This window comes from Zootoca vivipara, chromosome 2, assembly GCF_963506605.1.
Source record: "Zootoca vivipara chromosome 2, rZooViv1.1, whole genome shotgun sequence".
Lineage (NCBI taxonomy): Eukaryota > Metazoa > Chordata > Lepidosauria > Squamata > Lacertidae > Zootoca > Zootoca vivipara.
The window spans coordinates 110,811,285-110,824,843 of NC_083277.1; the positions used below are offsets into that span (position 1 = coordinate 110,811,285).

The 13,559-nt window shown below is 46.6% G+C and overlaps 1 protein-coding gene across 3 annotated transcripts in view; it reads left to right on the forward strand.

The window, feature by feature from the left end:
- The window catches only part of ACVRL1 (activin A receptor like type 1), a 48,586-nt gene that overhangs the window by 17,660 nt on the left and 17,367 nt on the right, over positions 1-13,559 (forward strand). For all 3 annotated transcript variants that reach the window (XM_060272028.1, XM_060272030.1, XM_060272029.1), the window contains 6 exons: positions 257-478; positions 1,787-2,007; positions 4,055-4,154; positions 4,879-5,025; positions 6,752-7,027; positions 8,063-8,260. In XM_060272028.1, the coding sequence (XP_060128011.1) occupies positions 257-478; positions 1,787-2,007; positions 4,055-4,154; positions 4,879-5,025; positions 6,752-7,027; positions 8,063-8,260 (1,164 nt within the window). The remainder of the gene's footprint in view (positions 1-256; positions 479-1,786; positions 2,008-4,054; positions 4,155-4,878; positions 5,026-6,751; positions 7,028-8,062; positions 8,261-13,559) is intronic.

A 13,559-nucleotide genomic window follows, 5' to 3' on the forward strand; every position in this document is an offset into this window, starting at 1 on the left:
ATTATTATTATTATGCACACTTCCCCTGAATTTTCACATTTTTGTACACGTAATTTGGCTGGGGAATGGCATCCCAAAATTCAGAGACGTGTGAATTTCAAAGGCTAGCTGGGATTCAGTTTGCACATCTTGTTTGGGAAAATATAAATCGTGGCAAAATCTGAAGCACGTTTCTCCATCATCCTTTTACCGGGCAGGGAAGAATCAAAGGCTCAAACATCAGGGGGAAACGCTGTCTTTCTTTGTCTTCCTGCAGATCTGGTGAACTGTGTTTGTGAGCATCCAAACTGTCTCAATAGCACTTGTACAGGGAAGCTGTGTTTTGTGAGCAAGCATCTGACAGAGGGGGTAATGATCCACAAGAAAGGATGCCTTCAATCCATGTCTGAGTTCTGCAGAGGCTCCCACACGACAAAAACGGCCATAATATGTTGCTCGACCGACATGTGTAATTTGAATCGCACCATCCAGTTACCAGGTACAGCTATGCTTTCTCTTGCAGGGAACTTGCCTCGAGGATTATTATTAGATCCCATAGGTAGGAGATCCCATAGGTAGTAGCTTGATTGCCATTTGATTGGAGTGAATGTCTGTCACCCATTGAAGGGGGGAGCGGGGGGGGGGACTGAAACACATAGCAGAGTTTCCCAAAAAAATAGACCAGAGGCAATTGAATTTCATCCAGGAGAGCTTTACTGCTACTGAAGGTAAATGAGCCTAATGGTCACAAATCCAGTACATTCAGGATTGGCACGGTCCATAAAAATCCAGTTGCAGCAAAAAACAATAAAACATAAACTTATAATAAGACTTAACCTTAACACTAATCATGTTGTTGTTCAGTCGTTTAGTCGTGTCCAACTCTTTGTGACCCCATGGACCAGAGCACGCCAGGCACTCCTGTCTTCCACTGCCTCCCGCAGTTTGGTCAGACTCATGTTGGTAGCTTCGAGAACACTGTCCAACCATCTCGTCCTCTGTCGTCCCCTTCTCCTTGGACCCTCCATCTTTCCCAATGTCAGGGTCTTTTCCATGGAGTCTTCTCTTCTCATGAGATGCCCAAAGTATTGGAGCCTCAGCTTCACGATCTGTCCTTCCAGTGAGCACTCAGGGCTGATTTCCTTCAGAATGGATAGGTTTGATCTTCTTGCAGTCCATGGGACTCTCAAGAGTCTCCTCCAGCACCATAATTCAAAAGCATCAATTCTTCGGCGATCAGCCTTCTTTATGGTCCAGCTCTCACTTCCATACATCACTACTGGGAAAACCATAGCTTTAACTATACAGACCTTTGTCGGCAAGGTGATGTCTCTGCTTTTTAAGATGCTGTCTAGGTTTGTCATTGCTTTTCTCCCAAGAAGCAGGCGTCTTTTAATTTTGTGGCTGCTGTCACCATCTGCAGTGATCATGGAACCCAATAAAGTAAAATCTCTCACACTAATCATACAGAACTGAATACCAGAACAAAGAGATAGAAAGAAAAAGTGAGTGAGACGCAGGCTCCTCCTTGTCTTACTATTATAGTCAGTACGACCTTGACAGAAACACAACAGAACCAATTTAAACCAGCTGTATACAGCTTCCCAGAGAAATAACCAAAACGTCAGAAACCTTCTTCCTGTTTCTCTCACAGAAACTTCTAGAACAGTTCTGAACTAATCAGAATAGGAAAGATCTCTACACATCAGATCAAGACTTTCTGCACTAAGAAATGAAAACTGACAATGCCAAGAAGACTCCTTACCATTAGACAGTAACCAAGTTCATTTCCTTTCTTTCCAACCAGGTGAAGAAAATCAGCCTGAAGAAGAGAGTCCTTCTCTTCAGAACCTTCTCCTGATGATCCTGGTTCCCCTCTTTGCTTTTTTGGTTCTCGCTGCATTGGTGGGGCTGTTTGTATGGAAGGTGTTCCAGAGCCGGCAGAGACGGATACGGTTGAGGTCTGATGATCTGGAGGACATGGATTTCATACTGAAGGCATCCACGCTTGGTGACAGTACCTTAAAAGTAAGTAGTCTGTAATCGCACCTCTGTCCCACCCTGCATTGGAATGCAATCTCACCTGAAGTCCCTTGAGCTTCTGTGATCTCCCAGAATCTCGCTTCGCTGGTGGTGGTGGGCTGGTGAAAGGTTTTGGTTTGAGCTTTCCTAGTTGTGCTTCAAACCAGGATCAGTGCCTGCCAAGTTGCTGTTAGAGAAATAAGGGACCGGGCCGGAAATAGCAGGCCGGAAGTAGCGCTGCAGCCATTTTGGAACTGGGCGGAGCATGCTCAGAAGTGACTTTTGATGCTGCTTTGCTCAGTTCCAAAATGGCCACCGCGCCAGAAGTCGCACTGCAGCCATTTTGGAACTGGGCAGAACAGCATCAAAAGTCGCTTCTGAGCATGCTCCGCCCAGTTCCAAAATGGCCGCCGCGCCAGAATAAACCGGGGGGAAACAAAAAAACCCATTTTTTCAGCTAGGAACAGCTGGAAAACCGGGGATTTCCCGGGGAAAACGGGAGACTTGGCAGCTATGACCAGGATCAGTGCCAGCAGCTCCCAGAATCCTTAGGGAAGAATCCTTTGAGACCAAACTTTCCAGCAGGTTCTCTCACTGATGGACCGGACCCGCCTTTAAAAATAAATGCCTGGTGCTCTGATCTCTGCCAGGTATAGCTGGGAACAACCGCCGTTTAAGATTCCCACAATGACCCTGGAATTGATGCACTCCAGGGCATTGTGGGAAAGTTAAATGGCAGGTAGACCACCTGCTCAGAGTGCGGGCAGTCTATTGCTGCATGGGCCTGTGACTTTTCCCCTCATCCTGCCTTTCCTGTGGGAATTTAGTTCCCATTTCGCAGAGTTTTGCAGAAGACAGCCCTGGGTCACACTCAGGAAGGCAATTAAAGGCATAACAAATAGAGACACCTTCCAAGATATATGGACCACTTTCTTTAACTATGTGAATGACCAAAGTTGAGACCTCCCTATACCAACCGCTCAATATTCTCAGTGGACGGGTTGCATTAAGTAATATGTTTGTTGAATGTGAAGTCTATGTCTAGAGACAATGGATAAAACAGACACCTTTAGATTTGCTGCTGGATGTTTAATGGATATTGCATTTGTTTAAAAATCAATAAAAAAATTGTTTGTTTTTAAAAAGGCAGCCCTCAGTCGTTTAACGCTTTCTCTATTTCCCACCTATAAAAACTACTCCAGACACTCTCTTTTAAAGTTTAAATAACATATGACTTAATGTTCTTGCACTTGTGAAGCAATACATGCAAATGAAATGCCGTGGAGCATTGTGGGGCAGCACTTTCTGTGCTGTGCTTGCTGTGACTTGAAAGAGTGTGGGCTGAAGTTAGTCCAGGTCCAGGTCCAGGTTTCCTTCAACGGAGGCAGCTTCGCTGCCGCTGCCTCTTTTTAGTCACCGCTGCCATTAAAGGAGCGGGCGAGGCAGGAGTGCAAGCGCAAGTGGCTCCGTGTGCTGCCTTGCAAATGGCCCTATTTTCTCTGGGGGGCGTGGATGTTGACCATGCCTCCTGGGGGGATCCTGGCCACGTCATTGCCAGCTAGCCAATCGGGTGGCTGGGGGGCGTGGCTGGTGTGCCCTCCCCTAGCTTTGATCCTGGGTACGCCCATGGATTATTTGATTCTTTATTCAATTTGTACGCCGCCCTTCAGCCGTACATCTCAGGGTGGTTCTGAAGGGACCCCTGACCGATAGGTCCAGTCGCGGACAACTCTGTGGTTGTGGTGCTCATCTCGCGTTATTGGCCGAGGGAGCCGGCATACAGCTTCCAGGTCATGTGGCCAGCATGACTAAGCCGCTTCTGGCGAACCAGAGCAGCGCACGGAAACGCCGTTTACCTTCCCACTTGGAGCGGTCCCTATTTATCTACTTGCACTTTGACGTGCTTTTGAACTGCTAGGTTGGCAGAAGCTGGGACTGAGCAATGGGAGCTCACCCTGTCGCAGGGATTTGAACCGCCAACCTGCGCTGTTAGGCGTTGCCATTTCCCTTGCTGTTTCTCTGTGTGTCACCGCTTGTTTCAAATTGCATTTAGAACCTGCTGAATGATGACTGCACCACCGGGAGCGGCTCTGGGCTGCCCTTCCTCGTCCAAAGAACCGTGGCTCGGCAGATCAGCCTGGTTGAATGTGTTGGTAAGCAGCAGGAAACCCGGTGTGCAAATTGTCACCAACCGTGAACCTCCTAACATGTGTGAAAACAGGATCATATTTCCCAGCTCTCTCCTAAACTCTGGACCCTCGAACCATTCCTTAGCTCAGCATTGTGTGGAATTGCCATCACAAATAGCAAGTCCAAGAAAGGTTGTGTTGTTCATACAGATTGTGCATTCAGTCCTGTTTAGGGACTGTTTATTTTCAATTTCTGTGACAAAACACACCTATGAATCAAAGACCCTCAGTGGCCGATGCAGATATGTGCTAACATTCTTTAGTGTATGTCAGGCATGTCCAACAGGTAGATCGTGATCTACCAGTAGATCGCTGGACGTCTGTGGTAGATCACTGGTAGATCACTGGCTCCCCTCAAAGCAGCTCAACAACTTTAGCTCCCCTTAAAAAAAAGCTCAACATTTTTGCCCTGCATCCCCCCAAAATGTGGCTTTCCTCCTCCCTAAAAGAAGCTCAACAACTTTGACCTGAACCCCCCAAAACAGGGCTTTCCTTCATAGGAAAAGTTCGACAACCTTGACCTGAACCCCCCAAAAGGGGGTAGATCACTGCCAGTTTTTAACTCTGTGAGTAGATCACAGTCTCTTGGGAGTTGGCCACGCCTGGTGTATGTTTATGCACCAGCCCAGGATCATGAACCTAGGTGGAGGTAAGCAAAACCTTGTGTGAAAATTGTCACCCCCAACAGGCAAAGGACGATATGGGGAGGTGTGGCGTGCTACATGGCATGGGGAAAATGTGGCGGTCAAGATCTTCTCGTCCCGAGATGAGCAGTCATGGTTCCGTGAGACAGAGATCTACAACACAGTGCTGCTGAGGCATGACAACATCTTAGGTGAGCAGAAATGGGGCGATTTTTCCGGAAATGTCACCACAGATAAATCAGTATTGTCAATGCTTTCTTTCTTTCTTTTTTTTTGAGCCAGAGCTTAGTTCTGACACCTTTTTTAAAAAAAAGCACTAAATAGTAAGTAAGTAAAACCTTTATTGGCATCAAACAAACTCGCAGACAAAATAATAACAGATTAAAACTGTCACTGTGGCAAACGCTGTGTTAAGAGAGAGAAGGGAGTAATCCGCTATCCGCTTTCACGACAATGGGGCTTCTAATAATTCAGACGACTGCAGAGTATAACGACGAGAAAATAGTAAATTAAGATATTGAGCCACCATCTTGGTGAGGACCTGGTCCTTCCCCAGCAAAAGGAATTGTAGGATTTCCCGCTCTGGTCTCCTTCTGGGGATGCAGAGCCGGTCCGGGAATTGTTGACGAAGGTCAACGTAAAGATTACAATGAAAAACCATATGTAGAAGGCTTTCCACCTGAGGGTCATGACACAGACAGATCCTCTCATCCTTCGCCCTGCCCAAGAATCTTCCCCACAGGAGGTTCGATGGATTTGCATTGAACCTGGTCAACGAAAATGCCCTTCTTTCTTGTGGGTTCAGTAGGAAGTCAAGATAATTAGGTTTTGTTTCATGAGCCCACGGGTGGTGGAGAAGAAGGGGGGAACACGTTGAAGCACTAAATATATATACAGTGGAACCTTGGTTCTTGAATGCCTTGGTACTCAAACATTTTGGCTCCCAAATGCTGAAAACCTGGAAGTAAGTGTTTCGGTTTTTGAACATTTTTTGGAAGCCGAACGTCTGATGTGCCTGTCGGCTATTGTTTCCGGGGTTGCCTGCGCCTTTCAGAAGCCGCGCCTTGGTTTTCGAACATTTCGGAAGTCAAACAGACTTCCGGAACAGATTACATTTGAGAACCAAGATACCACTTGTATATATATTATTCAAAATTTCCAGTCTCTGAATTTTGCAATTCATTTCTCTAACCAAGCAACTTGTACAGAAATGAATATACTAGGGCAAAGTGTGCATTTAAATGCATGTGCTTGGGAAAATAACATACAGAAGTGCATTATATTAGGGGGGAAATATGAATGGGCTTTGCAGTATGTATAAATTGGGCAAAATTGCCACAAAATTCTGTATATTAGGAGAAATAAGCCCTAAAATGCTGGTGAGTTTTAACAGGTGCTTTTGAAAACAGATGTCACAAACCAGATCGGAAAAATGAAGAACTGAGCAAAACCAAAACGGCAGTATTTGTCCATCCCTACCTCATATCTCCTTTATTTTCTCCTCCTCCTGCCCCTGTGCAGCCACAAATAGCAAACCTGGGAGATGCCTCTGTTTGGAATCGTGAAGAATGAGTTTGAGGCCTACTGCCAGTCAGAGCAGAGTATTGAGTATAATGAGCTGTGGATCCAACAGCATAGCATCTATTCTCAGTTCACCAGTATCCTCCTTCAGTTTTAACTCTCGTCTGCTCCTCTGCAATCCCTTCCTAGTTATCCTAGCTTCACCTTTTCCTGCTTCTCTCCCTTTCTCCTCCATCCTTCTTATTTTGCCTTCCCCTCATTCTCACAATCCCCTCCTAAAAATTTCCTTGGGGCAAAACGGGCAGCCATTTTGCATTTCTTTCTGAAGCACCTTGATCATCCATGCCCGTCTGTGGGGTCCACTTCTGATTTCTGCCCTCCTTCAACCGACCGCAGGATTCATTGCCTCCGACATGACCTCGAGGAACTCCAGCACCCAGCTGTGGCTGATCACCCACTACCATGAGCACGGCTCCCTCTACGACTACCTTCAGCACACAGCCCTGGATGTGGAGAGCTGCCTACTCTTCGCCAACTCCATCATCTGTGGCCTCCTCCATCTCCACGTGGAGATCTTTGGCACCCAGGGCAAGCCAGCCATTGCTCACCGGGACCTAAAAAGTAGGAACATCTTAGTCAAGAACAACAAGCAGTGCTGCATTGCTGACCTGGGTAAGTAAGTAGACTTTAGGTGCTGAGGTGGCACACTGGAAATGCTGGTCCAACCTCTGCTTAAGGAATTAGGAAGCTTTTGAGGGGAAGAAGAGAGTCATGGGGAAGTCTGATTCTCACATCTTCCAAGCGATTAAAAAGAAAGGTAAAGGACCCCTGGACGGTTAAGTCCAGTCAAAGGCGACTATGGGGTTGCGGCACTCATCTCGCTTTCAGGCCGAGGGAGCCAGCACTTGTCCACAGACAGCTTTCTGGGTCATGTGGCCAGCATGACTAAACCGCTTCTGGCATAACAGAACACTGTGACGGAAACCAGAGCAGCACATGGAAACGCCGTTTACCTTCCCGCCACAGCAGTGCCTATTTATCTACTTGCACTGGTGTGCTTTCAAACTGCTAGGTTGGCAGGAGCTGGGACCGAGCAACGGGAGCTCACCCCATCACGGGGATTGGAACCGCCGACCTTCTGATCGGCAAGCCCTAGGCTCGGTGGTTTAACCCACTGCGCCACCCGCGTCCCCTTTCCAAGTGATTACACACAAGTGGGCACACAGAAAGGCAGGCAGGTGGACTGCTAGCCACTCCAAGCCAGAGTGGAGAGGTGTGTTTTTTGTGCAGGGATATGAATAGATGCTAGGTGAGGGTATATTTATTCAATATTATCCTTCCTCACGTTTGTGAGTCCAGCAGAGTGCATCCCTTTGCAGCTTAAAAGGGAAGCTCAGATAGGCTAGTTTTACCCTTTTAGTAACCCAGGGTGCTTTAAGGCAGACTGGATTCTCCTGGTATTCCCCACCTCCCTTAAAACAATAATCACACGGTCTTGTAAAATGTGAAAATAACATTTACTCACTCAGAATATTTGTCGATGAGTAACACGCACAGCAGCTTTGTTCAGGCAGGCTTAAAACGGTAATTCAGTTACTAGTATATGCTTTAGTCTTGGCATAAGTTGGCAGGATGTTGTAACAGGCTCATCAGTTGCCATCATAGACCAGCATTCTTCTAACCGTTGCCGCTGTGTTTCTCTCTCAGGTCTGGCAGTCATGCATTCCCAGAGCAGCGACTACTTGGACATTGGCAACAACCCAAGGGTGGGCACAAAACGCTACATGGCGCCTGAAGTTTTAGATGAACAGATTCAAATGGACCGCTTTGAATCCTTCAAGCGGACCGACATTTGGGCATATGGCCTGGTCATCTGGGAGATAGCCCGGAGAACTGTCGTTAACGGTAAGGGGACCATTAACTCAAGGTTCAAATATAATCAAGTTGGTTTGTCAATCCCACTCTTTATGACGGCCATAAATCATAGAATCATAGAATTGGAAGAGACCACAAGGGCCATCCAGTCCAACCCCCTGCCGAGCAGGAAACACCATCAAAGCATTCTTGACATATGCCTGTCAAGCCTCTGCTTAAAGACCTCCAAAGAAGGAGACTCCACCACACTCCTTGGTAGCAAATTCCACAGCCGAACAGCTCTTACTGTCAGGAAGTTATTTCTAATGTTTAGGTGGAATCTTCTTTCTTGTAGTTTGAATCCATTGCTCCGTGTCTGCTTCTCTGGAGCAGCAGAAAACAACCTTTCTACCTCCTCTATATGACATCCTTTTATATATTTGAACATGGCTATCATATCACCCCTTAACCTTAAATGACTCCCTAGCCCAGAGATAGGGAACCTGTGACTGTCCATATGTTGTTGGACTGCTGGCTCAACCTTGTCCTAAGCCATAGTGTGTGCCTTGTTTTTCAAGCTTTTCTCTAAAAACGTGTTAAGCATTTTTAACCAGCTCATTAACCAAAAGGGCTCCCAGAGTGGCTTACATCAGATCAGCAAAAGCAGTAGCAGTCCCTGCTGTCTTATTAGATCATGGACTCGGTTATACAGCTGCAAATAAAACCTTTTAAGTGTGTTGTAAGGTGCATTATACAAATGTGACACTAGATGGCGATAGCGAGCTATGGCAAATTCCATATATTTTTTCAAAGTGGTTTTTAAAAAAAAGCATTTTCACAACGTTTTTTTAGATTCCTCCCAGGACATCCAAAGTCCCATCATCCCTTTGGAAAGTACTGTCTCCATCCCATAGCAAATGACCATGTGCATTTTACCATTCTACGCAGTGCTCGGCTTCTGGTACGATGCCTCTCTCCTCTGTTGGAGGCAGTATGCCTCTGAACATCAGTGGCTGGGACTCGGAAGTGTGGAGAATGCTGTTGTGCTTAAATCCTGCTTGTGGGCTTCCCACGGGGGCACCTGGTTCTTGTGCTCTATGGGTCTTCATCTGTCCCTGGCCAAAGTCACATGGAGTGCTATGCGCCCGGCTTTGCAAGCTCCAATGATCAGCTGAATGTTGGCATTTTGCAAGCTGTGCCTTTTCCTGCACAGTTTTATTGCAAACCATGCGGGCAAAAAACAGGTTGCCGTCCCCCCTCCCCAGAATCATGCTGACATGTGATTGAAAGGTGGGTGGGTCAGGGAGATCAAGATCTGGCTCCCCTAGCCAGATCCAGTTTCCCACCCCTGCTGTAACATCTCACACAGCCAGCCTGACTAAATTGTCAATTTAGGGTTTAAAATAGCAGCTGCAGCCAGAGAATGCAAAGGGGAGGACAGCCATACACCACCACCTCCCTTGCATTTGGCTCCCTGCACAGAAATAATCACTAATCAGGCTTGTTAATGCGAAGGCTTTCGGCTGGTCTAGTTGGATGGAGGGCTCTCTTTTATTTTCCTTTTCCACGCGAATGATTAGCTGTAAATTATAAACACTGTAATCTAGTGTCAGCGCCAGGCTTACTGATTAAAGGGACCATTAGACTCAATCAGCACTTTGTTTGTTCAGCTCTGATTAGGAAACAAGCAGCATCGCAGCTCAGCCTGGCAATGGGCCACGTCTATGGAACGTCTACTATCCCCCAGCCAATCCTTCAGGGGAATTGCAGCAAAGCCATTTCTATCTTCATGAGGATGCAGAGGCCTCCGAGAAACGGCTTCTTGTCCCGTTTCTCCCTGTAGGAAAGAGGCCAGAAACCGATCTTCGCTATGCAGCTTTGCAGCGTGAAAATGGTGCTGTGCAATTCTCATACCCTCCAACATTTCTCCAATTTAGGAAAAAAGGGACATCCTATTCCATACCCTCCAACATTTCTCCAGCGGAAGTAGGGACGTCCTAAGGAAAAGCGGGGCATTCCAGGATCAAATCAGAAACCTGGGTGGCTTCTGTAAATCCAATACTGTGCCTGGAAAACAGGGACACTTGGACGGTCTGCTGAATTTTGCAGCACGTGCAGGTTCCCTGTAAATTGCTTGGAGTGATGTAGACCGAGATCTGGTGCAGCCGCTATTTCGTCTTCATGCAGGGAAGAACAGAGTAAGAAAGTAAAGAAATGCCAAATGAGAGACAGCGTGCTAGCAGTGAGAGAGAGAGGTTTGGACCGGGCAGACCTGAGTTCTGATCTCCCCCCCCCCCCCGGGCATGGAAGTTATTTTGGGCAGCTTCTAGGCTGGTTGTTTATTGAGCATTCTTCCAGATAGATTTGTGTGGTGGTTACACAACGTTGTCAGCTAGGGGTTGTTGTTCTGCACTTTCCAGCACAATTTTCCATCATTTTCCGTATCTTAATTGCACTGGAAGGTGCTGTATAAAAGCCAGATCTTGTGCAACTCAGAAAAGCCATCTGGAAGCATCTTAGATGAGCCTGGGCCAATCATTTTTTCATAGCCTAACATACTTCACAAGGTTGTTATGAGGGTAAACTGTGGGTTGAGGGAGACCCATGTGCACCACCCTGAGCTCTTTAGAGCAAGCATCCCCAAACTTTGGCCCTCCAGATGTTTTGGACTACAATTCCCATCATCCCTGACTACTGGTCCTGTTAGCTAGGGATGCTGGGAGTTGTAGGCCAAAACATCTGGAGGGCTGCAGTTTGGGGATGCCTGCTTTAGAGAAAGGAGCTACATTATTTATTGTTGTTGTTGTTGTTTAGTCATGTCTGACTCTTCGTGACCCCATGAACCAGAGCATGCCAGGCACTCTTGTCTTCCACTGCCTCCCGCAGTCTGGTCAGACTCATGTTGGTAGCTTCGAGAACACTGTCCAACCATCTTGTCCTCTGTCGTCCCCTTCTCCTAGTGCCCTCCATCTTTCCCAACATCAGGGTCTTTTCCAGGGAGTCTTCTCTTCTCATGAGGTGGCCAAAGTATTGGAGCATCAGCTTCAGGAAATAAACCCATCCCAATCTCTTGTATCGGAGGCACAATCTGCCTGATACTAAATCCAAGATTCAGAACCGTACTTCCTGAGATCATGACGTTTAGCTTGTTCCTGTGGCTTGGATTCTTCTCAGTTCACAATGATGCCAACCAGGATTCACCCTGGCCTTTCCCAGTGGGGAACTTATGTTACAGGTGAAGCAGCCGTTTGCTAATTCTCAGCCCTACCTGCCCCCAGAAATGAGAGGCTGAAAAGAAAACACTTGTTAATTAAAAAGCAAAAAGAATCTCCTAGTCAAGGCACAGATTGGCTGGGCTAATCCTAAATCTCTCTTTCGGAATAAGCACTGCCCATTAATAAGCCTATTATATTCACAGTGCACGACCTTAATTGGATGCCTGTTAACTCTTAAGTGCCTAATGTGGCTGTATGCCTGCACACACATGCCAGCAGAAACACACACAATCTCTACCAAACGTGGAGTCCTATACAAAAATAATAATAATAGAGAAATCCTTGCTTGCTTTGATTACTGTTTTGATGGGCCTGATCACTGCATTGACAGTTCTGTTTTTAGTTATAACAAGGCTCAGTGCGACATTTCGCTGGGCATTGGGGCAATCAATATTTAAGAAACCCAGAAAACACCATGTCAGCGAGCCCCAAATGGTTAAAGTCTCCAGTGCTAAAGACATATGGAGCCAATTAGCATTGGAATGGATTAACAAACAAAAGACCAGCTGCCAGAGGTTCTAGGTGAGCAGAGATTTTGGCCACCAGGTGGCGCCAAAGGCACAAGGCTTTAGGAACAATGAACCTGGCCTCTTGCCATTTGGTTGGCAACCCCTTGAAAATAACTTGCCGGAGTTAGAGAGTAGTTTGAGCTTTGAGGGGGGGGGGCTGCACGCTGGTCAGCCTCACAGGACCATTGGCTCAGGTGAAACTTCCTGCTGAGTTCTACAACCAAATCCTTTTTTATGGGGGTTTATAAGCTTAGAAAAAAGGCGAGTCGTCTTCTTCCTTGGCGATCACTCGTAGCCCAGTAAGATTGTCCTCCATAAACACGGTCTTAACAGTGAGTCCGTAAGTGACAGTGGAGGCCAATTCTGGATCCACACGTCCTTCCACAGTGGCGGCATAGGTTTCCGGGCAGGAGTTGATCACAGTGAGGGTTTGCCAAGTGTGCCTTCCTCTTAGCACATTTCTCCTTTTCGTCCTGAATTTGAGCGTCTTCAAAGTCCATGACACCTTTGGTAAAGGCTGTTCTCCAATAGTGCAGGCCAGTGTTTCCCCATTGTCGGTGTTTATACTACATTTTTTAGTCTTGAGAGAGTCTTTAAACCTCTTTTGTTGACCACCAGCATTACGCTTTCCATTTTTTAAGTTCGGAATAGAGTAGTTGCTTTGGGAGACAATAACCAGGCATCCGAACAACATGACCAGTCCAATGAAGTTGATGTTGAAGAATCATTGCTTTGACACTAACAGAGTAAACTGGTGTGTGTGTGTGAATATGAATATGGCAGTGGTGTATAGAATTATGCATAGAGTGAAGATAGTAAACTGAGAGCAGTAATTTCCCCTCTCTCATAATACTAGAACCCAGAGTCATCTAATGAAGTTGAATGGCAGAAGATGCCAGACAGACAACCAGTAGCGATGGCGATGAACATGGGGCATTTTTAAAGGGGAATGAGACAGAATCATGCAGGTTGTGTTCCTATCTATGGCTAGTGGTTCTGATGAGTCTATATCACGAGTCCATGTGACTTTGAATAGCCATTGTTGAGGTTCTTGTGCTCGTGTCCTGCATATGAGCTCATTTTATGTCCTTTACGGCCAGCCCAAGACATTTTGGCACCTGAGGCGGATCCCAAAATGGCATCCCCTCCCCGCAAGAGAATAAGGGATGGGGGAACATCTACATCAAGAACAGGGGGAGAGGGGGGGAGAGAAAAATTGACATTGGGATCTGCTGCCCTGGTGAAGACTGCTGCCTGAGGTGGTCGCCTCACCTTGCCTCATGGGTGGGTCGGCTTTGCTAAGAAAGGCACATTGGGACTTATTTCAAAAGCCCAGCAATACAGGACTTAATGTCTGGCCTCTGCTTGAAGCTTCAACCTCCACTCTTGGCTGAGCTGTAGCAAGATCCCAGGGCGTTCCACGTATTCCCCCAGGGCCTGTGTTTATTTGGATAATTGACATGGCAGAGACTATTGTAGCTTTAAGGAATATATTTAATAATAATAATAATAATAATAATAATAATAATAATAATAATAATAATATACTCCGCCCATCTGGCTGGG